We start from the raw sequence: 21,808 nt of genomic DNA, 5'->3' as shown, positions 1-21,808 counted from the left end.
TCATATTTCACCTGTTGATAATTTATGCATCGGGAGATAGACTCCACTATGTCTTTATTCATCCGTCCCCACCAATAGTGTTGTCTCAAGTCCTGATACATCTTTGTAGCACCCTGATGAATGAAGTACCATGAACTGTGAGCCTCATGGAGAATCAATTCACGCAAGCCATCTACATTGGGTACACATAGCATGCCCTGCATCCATAATACACTGTCATCTCCAATAGTGACTTCCTTGGCATCACCGTGCTGAACTGTGTCCATAAGGACAAGCAGATGGGGGTCATCATACTGACGCTCTCTAATACGATCATAAAGAGAAGACTAATAAACCACACAAGCCAAAACTCGGCTCGGTTCAGCTCGGCTCGGAAACATCAAATCTAACAAACTGGTTGGACAAGGCCTGGACATCGAAGGCTAAAGGCCTTTCTGCTACCGGTATGTATGCTAAGCTGCCCAAACTCTCCGCCTTACGACTCAAGACATCGGCCACCACATTGGCCTTCCCGGGATGATAAATAATGATGATATCATAATCCTTAAGAACTTCCAACCACCTCCGCTGTCGCAAATTAAGATCCTTCTATTTAAACAGATGGTGTAGACTCCAGTGATCGGTATAAACCTCACAATGGACATCGTACCATACAAATAATGCAACCAAATTATCGAGGCATGAACAATAGCTGCTAACTCAAGGTCGTGGATTGGATAATTTTTCTGATGTACCTTTAACTGTCTGGACACATAGGCAATCACCCTACTATCTTGCATCAACACTACGCCGAGACCAATGCGCGGCGCAGCACAATAAACATTATAAGACCCTGAACCTGTAGGTGTTACGACCTTGCCAATCATTTTGAGTATTACTACCCCGTTCCCCCATTTACTGCTAAATTTACGCCTTACAGTTGATTTATGACTTATCGGGTTACTTGGTTTGGGTCCGGAAGGATTTCAGAGTGAAATGAGACACTTAGTCTCATAATTAAAAACTTAAGTTGGAAAAGATAATCGGATATTCACTTATGTGTAAACGACCTCGGAATTGAATTCTGATGATTCCAATAGCTCTGTATGGTAATTTTGGAGTTAGGAACGTGTCCAGAAAATTATTTGGAGGTCCGTAGTGGAATTAGGCTTGAAATGGCGAAAGTCGAATTTTTAGGAAGATTGACTGGGGTTGACTTTCTGATATCGGGGTCAGAATCTAGTTCTGAAAATTTTCATAGCTTCATTATGTCATTTATGACTTGTGTGCAAAATTTGAGGTCAATCGGACCTGATTTGATAGGTTTCGGCATTGAAGGTAAAAGTTAGAAATTGTTAGTTTTTCATTAGGCTTGAATTGGAGTACGATTTGTGTTTTTGATGTTGTTTGATGTGATTTGAGGGCGTGACTAAGTTCAAATGATGTTTTAGGACTTGTTGGTGTATTTGGTTGAGGTCCTGAGGGCCTCGGGTGAGTTTCAGACGATTAACAGATCAATTCTTGGACTTGGACTATTTTGATGTCTGTATTTGGTTTACTTATACGCGATCGCGTGAACTTGTCTGTGATCGCGTAGGCTTAGCTGGATAGTGGAGGTTTTGTTCTATGTGATCACGTGGGTATATCCGCGATCGTGTAGGGTTAATGGGAGGCTGTTGAGTTTTGTTCTATGCGATCGTGTGAGGAGGGATGCAATCACGTAGCTCTGGGATTTTGTGATTCGCGAACGCGTGGCTAAGGTCGCATTCTCGTAGAGGAAATGTAGCAGGAGTGGAGGTCATGCGTTTGTGCTTCGCGATCGCGTGGGCTAGTCCGCGGTCGCATAGGCCTGGGAAGCTCGTGCTTCGCGTTCGCGTGTGTTATGATGCGGTCGCATAGTGAAGTTTTGGGGGGCAGTGTATTTTGGTCTTCGCGATCGTATAACCTTGTACGCAGTCACATAGGGTTATTTTGGCAGTGAAAATGTTGTGCTTCGCGATCGCGGGACTTGGTCCGCGATCGCATAGAAGAAATGACTGTGCATAGAGTTTAAGTTCTAAAAATGGGACTTCGTCCCATTTTTCATTTTTGACGTATTGGAGCTCGGGAAGAGGTGATTTTCGGGAGTTTTTCAAGGAAAACAATGGGGTAAGTGTTCTTAACTCAATATTGGTCAAATTACCCGAATCCATGATTGTTTTTAATATTTAATTGGTGAATTAAATTGGAAAATTGTGAAAAATCTTCTTGGTTTAATTTGAAGATTTGAGGGTCGAGTTGATGTCGAATTTGAGTAAACTTTATATGGTTGGACTCGTGGTTGAATGAGCATTCATATTTTGTAACTTATTTTGGGCTCCGATACGTGGTCTCCACGAGCGATATTTTGAGTGTAAGTTCGGATTTTTTGGAAAAATTAGTATTTTGATATGGAATAAATTCCTATAATTTGTGTTGATTGAATCAAATTAATTGTGACTAGATTCGAGCCGTTTGGAAGTTGATACGCGTATAATGGAATTTTAGGAGCATTGTTTAGCCTGCTCGACATTGGATTTGGTTTGTTCGAGGTAAGTAACTCTTCTAATCTTGGAGCTGAGGTTATGAACCCTGAATATATGTATTATGTGAATTGTTGGGAGGTGACGCACATGCTAGGTGACGGGCGTGTGGGTGTGCACCATGGAAATTGTGACATAATTGTTTCCGTGAAAGGCATTTTCTATATAGTTTTATGTGCTAGAGAAATTGAGCTGAGAATCATATTAAAAATCATGTTGAGACTATGTGCCAGTATTATTGGGACCCACAGAGGTCATATTACTGTGAATTATTTGTTTAAATTGAAGATTTATACTTAGTCATATTCATCTCATTACATATCATATCTCAGTCTCTGTTGCTATTTATTGATTCATCATATCATCATTTTGGGCTAATTTCATGACATTCTGAGCCCGAGAGACTGGAGAGATTGATGAATGAGTGAGGCCGAGGGCCTGATTATGAGGATAATTATGGGATCGGGTTGCACGCCGCAACAGGCCATATTGGCTTTATATACTTTATTATTATGTGGATCGGGACTACCCGCCTGCAGCAGGCCTTATAGGCTTTATTATTGCACGTGAGTTGTCCGTGCAGCACGATTAGAAATATATGAAGCTCAACGTGAGAAAATTAAAGATGGGATAAGCCCATGAGATTCATCAGCTAGCTAGTCTTGGAGTTCGGTTACTGGACTCAGGTGATATTGGGATTACTATTCAGGATACGACAACATCCTCTTTAGTAACTGAAGTAAAGAAACGCCAGTACGAGGATCATGTGTTAGTTCATTATAGGGATACCACCCCTCAGAAGGGTAAGACACCATTTGAAATTACAGAAGATGGGGTCCTCAGATATCGAGGACGATTATGTGTCCCTAATGTCGCAAGGCTGCGTCGGCAGGTTATGGGAGAAACTCACTATTCTCGTTATTCTATCCATCTAGGAGCAACAAAGATGTATCATGATATCAGGGAAGTATATTGGTGGGACGGAATGAAAAAGGATATAGCGGAGTTTGTTGCTCAGTGCCCTAACTGTTATCAGGCCAAGATTGAGCATAAAAAACCCGGTGGATTATTGCAGGCTATAGAGATTCCGACTTGGAAGTGGGAAGTAATCAATATGGATTTCATCGTAGGCTTACCTCTTACCCAATGTAAGTTTGATTCGATATGGGTGATTGTTCATAGGCTTATAAAGTCAGCCCATTTTCTGCCCGTTAGGACTATATATTCCGCAGAGGATTATGCAAGGCTTTATATTAAGAAGATAGTATGATTGCATGGTGTCCCTGTATCTATTATCTCGGATAGATGAGCTCAATTTACAGCTAACTTTTGGAGGTCCTTCCAAAAAAGGATTAGGGACTCAAGTAAATCTTAGTACATCATTTCATCCCCAGACAGACGGACAGGTTGAGGGTACTATTCAGACACTTGAGGATATGTTACGAGCTTGTGTGATAGACTTCAAAGGTAGCTGGGATTATCATCTGCCGCTTATTGAGTTCGCATATAATAATAGCTACCATTCCAGTATTCAAATTGCTCCATACGAAGCTCTTTACGGATGGAAGTGTAGGTCGCCTATAGGGTGGTTCGATGTTGGGGAAACTACGTTAGTAGGACCAGAATTGGTACAACAGGAAATCGAGAAAATTAAGCTTAGAGAGGAAAGTCTATTAGCAGCTCAAAGCCATCAGAATTCTTATGCGGATAATCGACGGCGAGACTTGGAGTTTCAGGTTGACCACTAGGTATTCCTAAAGGTATCACCGATGAAAGGTGTCATGAGGTTCGATAGGAAGGGAAAACTTAGCCCTCGGTACATTGGACCATATAGGGTCATACGCAAGGTAGGCCAGGTAGCATATGAGTTGGACTTGCCTTCAGACTTGGAATCCGTACATCCAGTCTTTCATGTGTCTATGCTCCGTAAATGTATCGGAGATCCTTCTAGAATTGTGTCAGTTGACGGCGTTCAGGTCACAGAGCAGCTATCATATGAAGAAACCCATATTGCTATACTAGACAGACAGGTTCAGAGATTGAGAACTAAATACATAGCTTCGGTGAAAGTACTTTGGAGAAACAACAATGTGGAAGAAATAACTTGGGAGGCCGAGGAAGACATGAAGTCTAAATATCCTCACTTATTTCCTCCTCCATAGAAGGGTCCGACTGAGACATCACAACCTTAAGGTACGTGTATAGGTTCTTGTGTTAGTTATTATCATTGTTCGTGTGAGGCCATTGTCGTTATTGATGATTGTGGTCCTATATGGCATTGAATTATTGAGTTTCTATAGGAAGAGTTGGAAGTAGTATTGTTACAAAGGTTACTCTACCAAAGTTATATAGATCATGAGGAGATAAACATTCGAGGACGAGTGTTTCAATGGGGGAAGGATGTTACATCTCGCGTTTTTATACGTTAAAGTTTCGTCGTCAGTTAATCGACGTAGACGCAGATCAGATTATTTTGAAGTTAACGTATTTATGCTATTTATAACAAACGATAAGTAAGTGCCATGAAGGATAAAGTGTACACAAATTAAAGAAAATGAGTTTCGTTGAAGGTTGTCGATTTTGGATAAAATACGGTCCGAGCTATAATACCCGATATTTATGGACTAGTACTATACAAGGTACCATATGACCATGATAGTATGATGTATAAGGTGTATTAAAAATGAGTAGAATTATAAATAATTCGAGATAATTCTTAATTATGCGGGTAATTGGTTAATTACCGGGTAACGGAATATTACCCAATTAGTTAATAAATTATAAGATAAGATTAACCCCCCCCCCCCCCCCAAAACGTGGCAGCAAGACACTTTCCAAATAAATGACTCATAGTCACTTTGGATTATGTGGCAACCTAGTATGTTAGTTACAAGACATCTCATGCCTAATGTTTTCATTTTCTAACAACTCTTGAATTCTAAGACTTTTAACAAAAACTTTCCATAACTTCCGTAACTCACTTCTCTTAACGTTTTTGTTAAGCATAGTCATAATCTCTTCAAACTTAACCAAGACTTTCCTAACTATTTTCATAGTTAAGAATACAAGACTTTCCTAACGGTCCCCCTTCTTAGGATCCTTGATCAGCGAGAGTTGGCGTGCTCCATTTGATCCGGAGCTGCTTTTGATTTTGGTACGATATGCTCTTATACATATATGGGTATAACGTGGCTCAGTCCCATCTTTGTACAATTGTATTTCTATTAGAGGTCTGTAGACAATTATGTATAGTTGGGGTAGTATGTGGCTTTGTCGCCTTCCAGTTTTGGTATAGCAACCTTGCCGGCTCGCCCACTGTATTCCGCATGTATATGTACATATGTTTTTTCGACAGGTTTCCCTCGCATATGTTATACATGTTTATATCTTAGACACATGTATAAGGGTGTTCGACAGGTAGGTCTCGGGCACCCGTCGCGGCCCATCGGTTTGGGGTCGTGACAAAAGAAAGCAGAGAAGGAACAAATGAAATTATTCAATAAATGACCTAGAGTTAGTTACGTTATGAACTCACTTAAGATTTCAGACTATTATCCATGCACCATATATGTTGATATTCATACAGCCGTAGAAAACTCCGGTATAAGTTAAAAGAGAGAATTGAGTCCATGTCACAAACAAAGGATTGAATTGTTAGAAGATAATATCATGGATATTCCATATCGTCCATGAAAGGGTAAAGTAATAACTAATACCATGAGCCGCAGATCGGAAGATAGCTTAAGCCTACATAAAGGCAGAGAAAAAGAGGAAACTAAAGAGTTACAACAGCTAAGTAAATCAGGAGTCTGATTATTGGACCCAAATAATTATAGAAATCGTGATTTAAAACATTGTAGAATCACTCTTTATATCAGAGGTACAAGAGAGATAATACAACAGCCATATCCTATAACGGCTGTACGATAAAGCCAGTTAGAAGAGTACCAGCCTCATAAGAATTCAGTATGAAGCTCCCATCGGATTGTGTATAATTAGAGGTGCAAGTATTATAGTAGAGCTTCAAGGTATGGATGTGAATTATACCTATGTGGAAGGGAGGTTATCAAAGAGATAGAAGATACGATGCGAGATTTTAAGGTAAGTAAGGTAAAGGTGAAGATGATGCGAGATACTCAACTGCACGAGATTGTGAATAGTCTATATTTCAGATGGAGGTCTAGAAGCGTTGGGATTCAGTATCTAGAAATGATAGCGGTGTCATCAGTGGCTTATCTTCCAGCCTATGGTTTCTAGGTACCGAGAGGTCTAGTTAAGAGAGTAAAGAAGAGTTAGAGACGATGTGATGTCTGGCTTGAGGTTCCAGAATAACGTAAGGAAATCTATGGTGCAAGCCAGTTAAAGGAAGGTTACGAGTAGCATAAATAGATATGTGTAGGTCGCAAGCTAAAGTATGGTAGAGAAACAAAGTTTTAGTAAGACAAGAGTAAGGATAAGAAAAAGCAAGTGAGAAGGTGACGATAATAGAAAAGTTCTTGGGATTAAGCTCATGAAAACAATAGAGTTGATGGTTTATGTAAGTTATAAAAAACTCAGTATAGCCTGAATCAACTTAGAGGAGTCTAAGAGTAGGAGCATTTAGAAGAGATGAAATGCCGCACTGGTGTTGCTCCCTATTTTGCACTAGTCAAAACAAGATTCAACTTGTAGTTTCTCTGTTGTTGATTAAAGAGAGTCTCCACCTAATATTTAAAGGTATACTAGGGTACCTATTTAATTACAAAAGATTATATTCTTTATTGGTCTACTAATTTATGAGATCATGCGTAAGGGTTCTTGTTCTTCTAAGGGGAAGGTATTAGGCACCCCTTAAAATCTACCTGAGGTAGCTCCATAGGACTTAGACTAAATTTGGAATTAATTATTTATACTATGCCTTAACTAATGCTCTAAGGGAATAACTTACCATACATTAGGACATAATATCTAGTATGGTTTAATGAACGTGGATTTAAAGAAAAGCCTTTAGAAAATTAGTGTTAGTATATATCAGCTTAAAAGGAACTTTGAAAGATGGAAACGTTTGTATAAATGTGAAAAGGAAACCAAGTTAAAGCCTTTTATTTCCTAAATCATGGAGGTTCATGTCATTCTAATGTGGTAAAAAATGTTATGCGAATGATTCTATGATATACCTTAGTTTTTAAGTAGGAAACTATTTGAAAACGTTTGTTTTAGGGCAGCATCACCTAATCTTTCGAATTAGTTGATTCCTTTTAGAAAGACCAAATTCGCGACAAATCAGATTTTTTTGAAAGAGGGATAGCTGCCTTTGTTAAGCCTTTGGGCTTCAAAAAATCTTTAACAAAAGAGTTAGTAAGGCATGACAAATTAATAACAACTTACGATTAGCGGATATGAAGTTAATTGCTAACTAAGGCTTCTTTTTAATCCTCAACTCTTTAGGCTATCATTCTATGAATCAAAAGATAAGGATAAACATTCTATCCAATATATTCTTGTAACATACATAAAGAGATATAATAACAGAAAATAGCAACGAGCAATGACATAGTGCAACTGAGGAATGACGAAACAGTAAGTAAAGAGGTGAAGGGAGAGAAGTGTCTCCGGAAGGTTTGGGCATCAAACGGCAGGCCCAACAGTAACAAATGGCAAGCGACAGTAGACCCTTGGACCATAGCATGGCTAGAGTTGGGCCTGAGTTCTTAAAGAGCTCAACAGGCCCAAACCATTTGTAGATGCGAAAATAAATAAAAGAGAATGTCATTAGAATAACAATATTGTATACATATCCATTTATAAAATTCTCAATCAAAGACTAAAAGAAATCACTAACAGTGTTTAAATTCTAAGGGAATCATACTAAGCAAATATTAAAGAAGAGGTTACTAACATTGCCTAAATGCTAAGGGAATCATGCTAATATTGAGGTTGTGTATAGTGAATGACCCATATTGAATACCTTTCGTTGCTATTAAACACCAAACCCAATAAGAGTAATAAGTGTCAATGAATTAAAGGTTAAAGAGAGATTTCTACTCAAGGCTGATGCCCCCTTTGAATCCCCCAATATTCAAAGTTCCCACAGGTCTCAAAGCCCAGGTTAATGCTTGTGCTAGGGAGAACTGTTCAACCTAGAGTTAAACTCTACTCCCAAATACCTTTATCCACTAACGACTAACTCTTCCTTATAGGTTTGTATTCCAATGAGGCCCTCTCAATGCAAACCACCCACTTTGACATTTCCTACCATATGACTCTACTTTCCTAAGTAGAATAACATAGAAATAGACAAATAGAACAATCCATATACTTCAACATCAAATAAGTGAAGCACACATATGAACAGGTTTTGAAAATCAGACTTCTAGGTACATATGAAAATAGGAATACTTTTGATGTTATTGCTGAAAATTAGGCAACAGAGATCATACATCTCATAGACAAATAAGGCACATAGTTTGGAATTATAACAACTTTAGGATATAGAGACTAATTCCTTAACATTGATCACACATGAGCATGCAGTTTGGTTAATTACATTACTTGAATCCCTTGGGATCATTAATACGGATTTAGACAATGACACAAGCAGGTTATTGCATTCTACCAATAATAATTCCATTACACCAGGTTCAATCCGGAATAACAAAGGAAATAAAAGACTGAGTATAAGTTTAAAACAGTGGTCAAAATGTGAAGTCATTAAGGATAAGCAAACATTCATACCAAACTCCCACACATACAGATATTTCAATCAAGATTATGACTTCCCAAGACAAGATAAGTCCCAAACATTAAAAAATTAGGTTGTTAGTATCATTGGGAGGGGGGGTAAGGATAGGGGAAACATCACACTTAACAGACCTAAATCAGCTACACGGGCTTGGTTGGATAGCTAAACATGATGGAGTCATATTCAAATCTCCGAAATAATCAGAGGGCACAACTATAGTCTAACTCACAAGAGATGGACTGATCATGACACATACTACTGACATTCAAAGGAGAGTCCATTCCAGTAGGATTGTTCACAAACTAACAGTTAGACATAGATGTAAAGCATTCATAATGAGGATTCAAAAGATACATAAGGACTAATAAACATTTATGATAGCACTTTTTACACTCAATTTTCGTAAGCCTTAACCTAGTAAGGCAGGGTTATTCTATGTATTTCATATGTACCCTAGCTAAGGTTATCTAACAACATCCCAAATCTAGTATGACAGAACCTAAAGGAACATGGCATGTTAAACATGAAGACTACAATAACAACCCCAAATATAGCATGATAGAACTCAAGCATATGGCATGATGAACAGAAAAGCCTAGGTAGGATAACAGTGCTTAGAAGGGTGATGCACGTTAAACATGATGACTATAGCAGAACCTAAATACAACACATGGGAGAATATAACAAGATGAATCATGAGGACTTATAATAGAACATTAGGTGGATCAAAATTCAGAATAAAGCATGATGAGCATGAAGGTTATAACAGAGCATTACGTGGAATAAAACTCAAAATGCAACATGAAGATTATGAAAGTTGCAACACGACATTAACAGAAATCAAAATGCAACATGATGAGCATGAAGGTTGCAACAGGACGTTAACTGAACTCAAAATGTAGTATGAATATTATAATAGAACGTTAGAGTAAGATCTGAGGTCTTAGGCAGATGTGAGAAGTCAACAGGTTAAACAACGTAAACACATATGCTATTCAATACAGAAAATAAAGTCATTAAAGTCACGCAACTACATAATTAGCATAAGCACAACATCTTATCATAGATCATTAACAAGTCATAGTGCACCAAAATAAGTAATAAAATGCTGAATATATATGATAGACTAAGCAGTTAATTAGGAAAACAATAACATGTTCATGATTCTAAATGAAGAAATCAAGATAGAGATGATGGAGGCATACTGACCTCCTATTGAGCATCAAACCAAACAAAAGGTTCTTGTTTAGAGGTATAGGATCAAGAGCTCACCCGACAAATGCAATACTCAAAATCATAGAGAAACTAGAAACAAAAGTTTCAAGGTGTCGAATATCATTAATGAAGCCAGCTAGCGTCTCAGACTCGCTTATAATTAAAAAGACAGAAGAGGAGATCTGGTGAATTAAAGTTTCACCATTTCGGTCTGACTTCTTCAAATAGCGCTATTGAGATTAAATGATAAAAATGGAAAGGAAGTGATGAGTTTCGTAGTACAGAGACAGAACAGATGGCCATGCATGCCATGGATTTGAAAGATAGATGGTGAGTTGAGGTTTCGTATTTGAAGATTAGGGTTCAAAATTGAGGGGTTTTGAGGTGAAGCGACGAGACGAGGAAGGTATCGGCGGGAATCGCAGATATGAGGGACATACAGTATAAATCTCTGGTTGATTTGAAGCCTTACATGAATTTGTGCAAGGTTTCTTTGCTGGCCATGTCTGTGAGATTGTGAGAAGTGAGAGAGAAAAGGGAAAGAGGGCGGCGGTGTCAAAGAAAAAATGATATAGGGTTAGGGTATTGGGGGTGGTCTGTGAGGGTTATGATTGAGAGATGGAATATTGGATGTTTGATCATTTGATTAACGACCCTGATAATTCGAGGCTTTATATGTTTAAAGAAATCAGTTTGGTGAAAGTACGGGAACATTTGGATCTATGTGATCCAATGGCAGAGATAATATCAGATAACCGGTCAAATTTAAAAGAGAAAATGGGGATGATTTTGGACCGTCGATGATTTGGGTCAACGGCTCATATCATTTATGTTTATTTTGTGAGTGGGATTAGAGTGTTATGTGGCATGCTCTGATTGGTTTAAATAAAGTGGCCAGGATTGCCAACTTGGATTAGAGGGTCTTTGCACTAGGTGCATTTTCCGGATTGAGTTTGGTATTGGGCCAAAATTAGATTAAAAGAAGGGAATCTTGTATTTAATTGGAGATTTATAATTGTAGCCTTTTGTTCTTCTAACTCTTTTAATAAATTTAAATAAACTTAATTATTTTCAATAAAATGTAGTAAAATCGAAATTATCAAACATACTACTAATTATTATAATTAATTATTTATGAAATACTTTGTCTTCTAAATTATAGCACTAGTGTTGAACATAATAATCTTACTAATAAAAATTAAATAAATAATTCATTAAATTAATTATAAAGCCTAGATGGTGTATTTTAGAAATTGCCTCAATGATAAAAAAAAATAGTAAGTATATTTATAATTACATAATGTTAGTACTAGTTTATTAATTTCAAAAATAATACTTAATCAATTTTGTAAAATAGGTATTTATTGATAGAAAATACTTTCAAAATATTCATTGTAAATTATTAAGTATAAATAAATTAATTTTAAAAAAGGAAGGGTCAAAATTCGTCGTCAACACTTGGTTGTAGAATGAAAGGGTAATTGTGATAAATGATAAGAGAATGACGTTTAGTCCTTTGATTGAGTAATGATTCTTAGAGAAAACATTTCATGAATTACACAGAATTAGAATACTCCATAAGTAGAACCACGTTGGGATGTTATGAAATAGTGTTATTGAAGTATAGTATCGCCCCTAGGTGGAATAGGTAAATCACTTTAGATGTTCCCCGATGAGACGTGAGCCCTAGTGTCAATGAGTTATGTAAGAGGTTTTAAGTCATCTGTAAGGCCCCGTAAATATTTCACCTAAAAACCGGGATTTCGTAATGTCGGGGTAGACTTATGCGTTGTTGATTGTAGAGATATATGGCGTTAGAGAGTTGAAGAAAATATTTAGAAATATAGGGCATTTTGAGGTCGCAGAACTGGTATGCGGACCGCATAACGGCCGCATACTGAAGTAGAGAATTGGGCAAAAATTTTGGACCATTATGCGTTTCATAATGCGGCCGCATAATCGTTTTGCGGGCCACATAACCCATTGCAGACCCAGCATGAAAATTTTCAGAGGGAAGTTCTGCGGCGCATTATGCGATAGTAGAACAGATCTGCGGACCACAGAATGGTCGCAGAGTGGGGCAGACTTGCCCTGAACTGGAGGGCCATTATGCAGCCTATTTCGTGGACCGCAGAAGCATTATGCGGTTGCATATGCGACCGCAGATCTGTGTTAGAGTATTAATTTTTTTAATTTTATAACCCGACCCCCATTTCGTTTATCTAACCTAAGGGTTCATTTTTGGGGGATCACATGTCATTTTAGAGAACTATTCTAGAGAGAGGAAAGGGAGGGTTAAGGATTTTACTACTCCACATTGATCGAACCTTCGGATTTCATCGAAAAGAACTTGGTAGGGTTTCAAAGAGGTAAGAATTTCTTTCCCTAATTCTTCAATTTCCGGTTTGGAGTTGATTATGGGTGATAGGGGTAGATTTATCACATGCAAGAGATAATAGGGCATGTGGGGAAGTTGTTGAACAATCTTGGGTGGTTTTGTTGTTGAATTGGTTGAGGGATAGGTTGGGTCATAGTTGTAACAGCCCTTGTCATACGAATTTCTCTAATCATGCATGTATTTCTCCCCTTCTCTATAGGTTGGCGCGATTAGGAGTGTTGGGACATTATTCTTGCATTATGAAAATCTCTTTCGAGGTATGTTGGCTAAACTCTTCTCTTAGAATTGAACCCCACAATACCCTTGTAAGTCCCGTGATGCTTATTATAAATTGAATTATTCCAAATAAGCCTTGTCTCAAAACAAATATGCGTTCAATATGTATTCAAAAGATTCTTGTTATGTTGAGTTGCAATTTGAGAATATGGTTTAAGCATGGGCTGTGTGTTATTGTGCTATGATTTAAAAATGTGTTTCTAACGAAAGTTATCATGTCAAATTGTGTAAAAAAAATCACATGTGCCTAAGACCCTAAATTGCTCAAGTATGTGTTAAAGTCTTAATTTGAAAGGTCTTGTTGTTGATTATCCATAATGATGTTTGAAAGTGAAATAGTGAGCATGAATTATGAAGTTCGGCCAACGTTCCAAGAATGATATTGCGTTATGGCCAACGGTGCCAACAAAATGAATGACATGTAAAAGAATGTGAAATGAGTGGTAAATCTTTTTTATTATAAATACCTTGGGAGTATCTTTTAGCACCGATGAAGGGTAGGTCAGAACAACCTAACCCCAACACTACACGTGATGATATAGGAATGATTGAGGGGTAAATCCCCATGTTAATGTCATGAGACTGTTTTCCCTTAACACGGCATGGTGGTGAGACGGTTTAGCCGATCGGGTTGAGATCGGATGCCATGTCGCGCACATGGTGGTATTGTGAGTGTATGTCTTAGGGTGAGACGGCTTAGCCGGTCGGGCTGAGATCGGACTCCGTGCTAAAGCACGGTGGTGTATCGGTGCTAAAGATCTCCCAACTTAAATTACTGAAACTTACTTGAAATTTACTTTTCCCCTAATTTGACACTTTTCTACCATTTGAGTCTCTTATTGAATTCATGTTTTATGCTTCGTTTGCTGTTACTCATTCTATTGAGGGGGTGTTTAGTTCTACATACTAATACTATTCCATATGTACTAAGGTCCCTTTTTCCGGGGGCGCTGCATCTTTAATAGATGCAGGTGGTTCCGTAGAAGGTGGTATTGATCAGTGATAGCAGCACACCCTCTACTCAGCTGACTTGGTAAGCCCCACTTCATTCTGGGGTCATGTATCTCTTATCCTTTGTACATAGCATTTTGAGGTATAGCCGGGGCCTTGTTGCCGGCACTGTCATAGCACTCATTTGTTCCCGTTAGAAGCTCCGTATACATAGTGTGGGTTGTATTTATTTTTGGGAAGGTTAAACTAAAAATGTTGTAATCGTATCATCTGTTTCACTTTAACAATTATTGTACAATGTACTGTTTTGGAGACTTATTAATGACGTAACTAATGGAAATTAAGTGGTTTTATTCACATGACCTCTTACTGTCTAATTAATAAAAAGTACTCTTCTATTTATTTATGGGTGAGTTGGGTAGACGACATTGTGTAGGCTTGCTCGACCGGGGTAACTCTGTTGAGCGTCGGTCATGCTCCCCGAGGTCGGGGCTTGACATCATCATTGGTAGATTATAAATAAACACTGAGGTGAATCACCAATAGATGGATAAAAGTTCCAAAGTATGAGATGAGATTAGGCTATAATTATTAAGATGAACAGTAATGAGGAAGCATTAAAGGACTTAGATTTATACATGTAGGATAAGCAGCGAGAGAGTAACCTAGAGTTGGGTAGCAGACCTCGATAATAATAAAATCAAAGTAAGAGGTATGGTATAGTATGACCTACCTAGAAGCAGTAAAGCCATATGGATAAATAACTGAGTCTTTGAAACAAAATATAGCAATAGTCAAAAGTTCGACAAAGTACCGAGCGAACAACTTTAGTACACCTACAAATGCCTAGAGGGACAGCTTGTCATAGTACTGCATATGTTCACAAAGTAAGGCCTAGAGATTGGCTAAAAGCTAGAGGAAAAATTAGAGAAGATAACAAGGCGCGGATACAAGGACAGAGTCGTACATGCTGCATGATATATGGTAGCAAGAATTACGATATTGGAAGAATTCCGGCCACAAGTCGTGGTGTGAGAAAGAGGCCTAAAGAGAGGAATGCCCTGGCCTTGGGATTTATTTATGAAACAATTATCTAGATGGAAAGGACAGTACTAAATTATTCTTAAGATCTATCCGGTTATGAGACCGATAAGCGCATCAGTCAACATTCGAGGACGAATGTTACAAAAGGAGAATAATGTTACCCCCCATGTTTTCGTACGTAAAAGTATATCGTAAGTCAATTGATATAAGCTCAAAAATGAGATCAACTTTGAAAGTACATAAAGTAAGTTAATAATATTACTTTGGCGGTTACATATATTAATATCATGTATAACAAGTACCAAGAGGGTTGGAAGGCTTAGAAGCTAAACGAACTGAAGAAAATAAGTTTTGTCGAAAGTCGAAAAGTTGGGAATGATATAACTTGTACTTTTGGGGTGAGACTAGGGTGCTTAACATGATAAGAAGTTTATGTGATGAGTTATTGTAGTCGTATGATATTCATGTGCTATGTTTTGAAGTAAAGCGAGTTGTGGAACAAAAGTTGGCAGAGGTCATCACAAGTTACATTCATAAATGTGATGAACATTATGTCAAATGTAGCTGATCTTTTTCCCAATGTACCTTGAATTATAGGGTTATCCACCTACCAAATTGAAGATCTACAATTATAGTTTCTAACACATTAAACCCTTCATCGATACGACACCGGAATAGAGAGATATTCACATTTTCAAGAGATTGCGCAAGCAGCTCCTTTGGGACCCACAAAGCCGGTGTAAAACTCCAGCTTCTATATAGGTTAATTCTAAGTCGTTTTAACTCCGTTTTCTCGACCAACCCAGTTCCTAAACCCTTCTAGATGCTCTCCAAGGGTTCCCCCATGATCCTAGTGCGAATCCAATGATAAACCATGCAAGTTCGACATAAATAATATCATGGTTACCAATAACTCCATTTCCTTCTCGTGGTAACGACTTAGGAAGTTACTTAGTGTTGAAGTGAGTAAAAGAAGAGAGGGTTCTTTGTATATTTGAGGTATGTTTCATCTTCCATAACCTAATCTTAAGATTTTACAAGTGTTGGTATTTTTGTTGTAGGATTATTGAAGAAACTAGTAACTATGAAACATGATGTTGAGTTGTGTTGTGTGGGCTATTTTTACATGTTTTAAGATACCAACTGGAATTGTAAATGTATGGATATCATAGTTAGGATTAAGGGAAATGAATATGAAGATCATTGTGCTATAACGTGTTAAATTGGAGCTATAATAGACCCTATGAAATTATGCACATAAGTTGTACGATAAAATGACTAAATGTACTTCCCTATAGAATATGAAGTCGATATTGATACCAATCCTTTGTAAGATATAGATTACCAACTGTAAGAGGTGTGAGGACTTTTGCAATAATAGTAACTTCGTTTATCAGGTATGTTAAGGCTATCCCTTATTTCCTTTTGGCATGATCCATATGATACAACGAAACGGGCAAACACGCAACTTTCACAAATGACTATATTCTTAGAAGTACTAGGGTTCCCAATCTCTTGATTCCCCATATGTCCTATTATTATTTCGTCTGTTCATGGGTCTTAGAAAATACAAAAGTTTATAAAGTTTATTTGGGATATTAGTTGAAGGCATATTGATCTTATGACATTCCGAGAGATCTTATTGACTTACTTCATTATGCATTGCATTCATTTATACATGTATATTTACCCATGGCCATATGCCGTTATATAAATGTATATTATATGTATATATTGTATGGGTAAAGGTTATGGCATTGTATATGCACCACCACCTGATCGATTGGCATACATTGATGATTTCGCCCACTAAGTCCGAGATGATATGATGGGATGCCCTCAGAGGCTTTATGATGTTATGTACGCATATACCTATCCATGATATGATATTTTTACGCATATGCATGACATTATAAATGTTTCATGATTCACATATACAGTTCAGTTATCTCTAGAGGCTTGTAGACGAGTTCTGCATATTTTATATATCAGTATTGTGGCCTTGCCAGCCCTGTGTACATGTTAGTTTGGTATTGCTGGTTGTAGACATTCATGGTGGCCTTGTCCTCCTTGATTGGTATTGTCAGCTCGCAAGTAGGCCTCGTTGGCCTAAGTTGAGGGTTACCCCTCCAGAGTTCACAGTTGCAAAACAGAACGCTCGGGCCAAATATGGCACTGGGTGAATACCATGCCTTCCCAGGTTTGGGGCGTGACAGTGCGTCTCCGCTTGTTGGGAGAGCTTTGCACTGAAAATATAAAGTATCTCCGCTTGATGCGAGCAATTGACTTATAGAGTGGGTTTCCACTTTTTGGGAGAGCTTTGCACTAAAAATGTAAAGTATTTCCGCTTGATGGGAGCGATCGACTTGAAGGAAACGTAAACATGCATGTAAGCTGCAAGAGAAAAATGTCAAAACATTAAAGATAAAAATAAAGGAAAAGAATAGCATGCCCAAGAGATTCTCTTGACTATGAGGCTAAGTTGTGGCCATCGATTGGTGGAAGGTTGGCGACGAGGTTTGCAACTGTCTATTCTAGTCTCCGATGTGATGGAGTGGTTGTGCGGATCATTCCCGTTTGTGGAGAAAAATAGTTGGTGATATACATGGCTTCGATTGGCAAAGTTGATGTTTGATTTGTACAGGGCGCTCTTGTCGAATGAGCTGATGATTTGTTATGTACAGGGCTCAGATTGGTGAAGCTAGCGGCTAGTTTCGTACAAGGTGCTCCCATTGTTTGAGTTAGTGATTTTCTATATACATGGCTCAAATTGGTGAAGCCATTTGCTCGTTTTGTACAAGGTGCTCCAATTCATTGAGCGGACAGTTTGCTATATAAAAGGCTGCAATTGGTGAAGCCAGCGACTCGTTTTGTATGAGGTGCACCGTTTGATTGAGCGAACGGTTTGCTATGTACAATATGTCTTGTTTACGTTAACGGTCTGATTCCGAAATAGCTGCAAGGATTTAGACGTAGTTTCTGAAATAAAGAGAGAAGGATGATAGTCCTGAGAGAGCGGCGAATCCGCCATTTGCCCTAGTGTATTTCCAACAGTTCAATATGTCCTATTGGCCCTGCACTCAAAGAAATTTCTTAGCATGGGAGGGGTTGTTGGTTTATGTCGACCATAGTCCTGGCTTTGCCTCGGTCCTAATAAGGTTATGCCATGATGTTTGGTAGGTGGAACAAATTATGATATTTTTTAGAAAATAGTTTTTGAAAATATTCGTTTTATGGCAAATGCCGTCGTTCTGGATTAAGACATGTTTCCAAGGTTTCTTGAATGCGAGCATTGTTCCTTGAAAACTCTATCTCATTGGTGTCGGTCCTCCGCGATGCTTCTAACGGCATGGCTTCTTGTCGTTGTGACTGCGTCCTAATCTTAACTAATGCATTACAAAAGTTTCCTAGGGTTATGACCGAACCCTTTTAGGTTGCCTACGTATGCAAACGGAATCAGGTCAAGACGTAGTTTGATGATGATGATGATAAAGTAAGTATGATAAATATGATCGAGCCTGACTCCGGCATCCTACGTATTCAAACAGAATCAGGTCAAGACATAGTTCGATGATGATGATAAAGAAATTATGATAAATATGACCGAGCCTGACTCAGGCAGCCTACGTATCCAAATGGAATCAAGTCAAGACATAGTTCGATTACAATAGATGCAAAATGATGATATTAAGAACGGAATGGTCGAGTCTGACTTGGACTGCCTACGTATCCAAATTGAATCATGGCAGAACATAGTTCGATTACAAAAGAAAACTAAATCCGACGAGGATTGCCTACGTATTCCTTCCAGAGGAAATCAAATCATGGTGTGGTTTCAAGCAATATAAAAATGATATTTGGATCTTATATTACAACAGAAAGGGGAGAGAAACCAAACCCTACATGGGTTGCCTACGTATCCCTCTATGGGAAGTCAGGTTGAGCGTAGTTCTATTATAGCCAAACCCTAACTCTATTGCCTTCAAACGTAGTATCTCTTGATTGCGTCTGAGTTGATGGGCTTTGTGCTAACTCTTCTATCTATTTTTACCAAGATTAGAGCTACACCTGACAACAGTCGGTGGACCATATAAGGACCTTTCCAATTGGATGTGAACTTTCCTTTGGCTTATTCTTGGTAGGGGAAGATTTTCTTCAGAACCAATTTCCCCAGTGTAAACTGGCGAGGCTTCACCCTTTTGTTAAATTCACTAGCCATCCTATTTCGATACAGCTGACCATGGCATACTACATACGTTCTCTTCTCGTAAATGAGCATGAGTTGCTCCTGTCTGCCCGTATCCATTATGCATCATCTAACATGGTGTCTTGGATGACTCTTAAGGATGGTATCTCCACCTCTGCGGGTATCACGGTTTCGATTCCATATACCAGCATATATGGCGTCTCCCTAGTGGAAGTTATCATGGTGTTTCAATAACCCAGTAAGGCGAAGGATAACTTATCATGCCATTGCCTATGATTGTCCACTATCTTCCATAGAATTCTCTTGATGTTTTTGTTAGCTGCCTAAACTGCTCCATTCATTTGTTTCCTGTAGGCTGTGGTGTTGCGGTGGACAATTCTAAACTTCTCTCGGATTTCCCTAATGAGATCACTGTTGAGGTTAGTTGCGTTGTCAGTGATGATTGACTCGGTTATCACAAATTGGCAAACTATGTTATTTCGGACGAAATCCGCCATTACCTTATTTGTGACGGTCTTGTAGGTAGATGCTTCCACCCATTTGGTGAAGTAGTCAATGGCTACCAAGATGAAATGGTGCATGTTTGATGCAGCGGGCTCTATTTGTCCAATCACACCCATGCACCAAGTGGCGAATTCCCAAGGCGAACGCATTACATTCGACTCACTAGGCCGAACCCAGATGAAATCCCTGTGGATCTGACACTGCTGACACTTCTATACGTAGCAGATACTATCGCTTTCCATGGTCATCCAAAAGTATTCGGCTCTCAAGATCTTCTTGGCTATGGTGAAACCATTCATGTGGGGTCCATATGTTCCTGCATGTATCTCTTCTAATAGTCTGGTTGCTTCGATGGCATCCACACATCTTAACAGACCCATGTATGGGGTCCTTATATATAGAACTTTCCCATTAAGGAAATAATGATTTGCTAACCTCCTGAGCGCTCGCTTCTAACTATTTGTAGCACTCTCCGGATATTCTCTTGTTTCGAGGAATCTTTTGATGTCATGGTACCATGGTTTACCATCTGGCTTTTCGTCTACATAAAAATAGTACGCATGTTGATATCTAATTTCTTCCTTGATAGGGTAGATATAATTCTTATCTGGATGTTGAATCATTGATATTAGGATTGTAAGAGCATCGGCAAACTCGTTGTGGATCCTAGGAACGTGCTTGAACTCGATCTTTGTAAGCTTCTTGCATAACTCTTTTACACAGTGTAGGTATGGATATATCTTGACGTTCTTGGTTGACCACTCTTCTTGGACTTGATGTATCAATAGGTCAGAATCCCCTATGACCAAAAGCACTTTGATGTTCATGTCGACTGCCATCCTAATTTCAACGATGCACGCTTCGTACTCAGCCATATTATTGGTGCAACGGAAAATTATCTTTGCTGATGCTAGATAGTGTTGTCCTGATTCCGTAATTAGGACTTCCCCAATTCCTACTCCTTTGAAATTCGCTGCTCTGCCAAAAAACATTCACCATCCAAGGTATGACTCTACGATATCTTTTCCGGCGAACAACACCTCCTCGTCGGGAAAGCACGTAGTGAGTGGATCATAATCCTTGTCCACTGGATTCTTTGCAAGGTGGTCGGCTAAAGCATGACCTTTGATAGGTTTTTGGGTCATGTACACAATGTCAAATTTTCTAAGAAGAATATTCCATTTAACTAGCTTTCTGGTCGGCATCGAGTTCTAAAAGATATACATGAGCGGGTCGAGCCAAGATATCAAATGCATGGTGTATGCTGACATATAATGCCTTAATGTCTGGGCGATCCAAGTCAAAGCACAACAAGTGCACTCTATCAAAGTGTATTTGGCCTCACATGGTGTGAACTTTTTATTTTAGTAGTAAATGGCCTGATCCTTTCTTCCGATTTCGTCGGGCTGCCCTAACACATATCCAAATGAGTTATCCAAGACCGACAGGTACAGGAACAGTTGATTCCTGAGCTCGGGGGGAACCAACACTGGTGAATTTGACAAATACTCCTTAATTCGGTTGAAGGCATTTTGACACCCTTCTATCCACTTTGTGGCAACATCCTTTTTCAGCAGCTTGAAAATAGGTTCACAAATTATTGTAGGTTGGGCTATGAAACGGTTGACATAATTCATTCTACCTTGGAAACTCATCACATCTTTCTTGCTTTTGGGTGGTGGCTCTTGAATGGATTTGATCTTTGAAGGGTCCAATTCTATCCCTAATCATCTTACCATGAAACCTAGCAATTTTCTAGTAGGGACTCCGAACGCACACTTTGCAGGGTTCAACTTGAAGTTGTACCTCCGCAAGCATTCGAAATATTTCCTCAAATCGTCCAAAATTTTCTTAACTTTTCTGAGACTTGACGATGATGTCATCCACATATACCTCGATCTCTTTGTGAATCATGTCATGTAAGACATGCGGGAAGGAACATTTGGCGTCGT

At 38.6% G+C, this 21,808-nt stretch overlaps 1 protein-coding gene across 1 annotated transcript; it reads right to left on the bottom strand.

The window, feature by feature from the left end:
- Positions 1 to 20,308: 20,308 nt before the first annotated feature.
- Positions 20,309 to 21,061, bottom strand: LOC138901486 (uncharacterized). The gene is made up of 2 exons (XM_070189255.1): positions 20,916 to 21,061; positions 20,309 to 20,834 (listed from the first exon to the last, which is right to left on the bottom strand). Exons 1-2 carry the CDS (start codon positions 21,059 to 21,061, stop codon positions 20,309 to 20,311), a joined length of 672 nt encoding a protein of 223 aa, XP_070045356.1.
- Between the last annotated feature and the right edge of the window lie 747 nt (positions 21,062 to 21,808).

Source organism: Nicotiana tomentosiformis, chromosome 11 (assembly GCF_000390325.3).
Source record: "Nicotiana tomentosiformis chromosome 11, ASM39032v3, whole genome shotgun sequence".
In the NCBI taxonomy this organism is placed as follows: Eukaryota; Viridiplantae; Streptophyta; class Magnoliopsida; order Solanales; family Solanaceae; genus Nicotiana; species Nicotiana tomentosiformis.
Note: the sequence above shows the minus strand (reverse complement) of the source record. Positions and strands in the feature narration are given on the sequence as shown.

Excerpts from the sequence above, each read along its gene's own strand:
- LOC138901486 (XM_070189255.1), bottom strand. The coding sequence starts at position 21,061 with ATGCCGACCAGAAAGCTAGTTAAATGGAATATTCTTCTTAGAAAATTT. Across the intron at positions 20,835-20,915 it reads GATTATGATCCACTCACTAC|AGCAGCGAATTTCAAAGGAG; the intron begins GTGCTTTCCCGA and ends GTTTTTTGGCAG.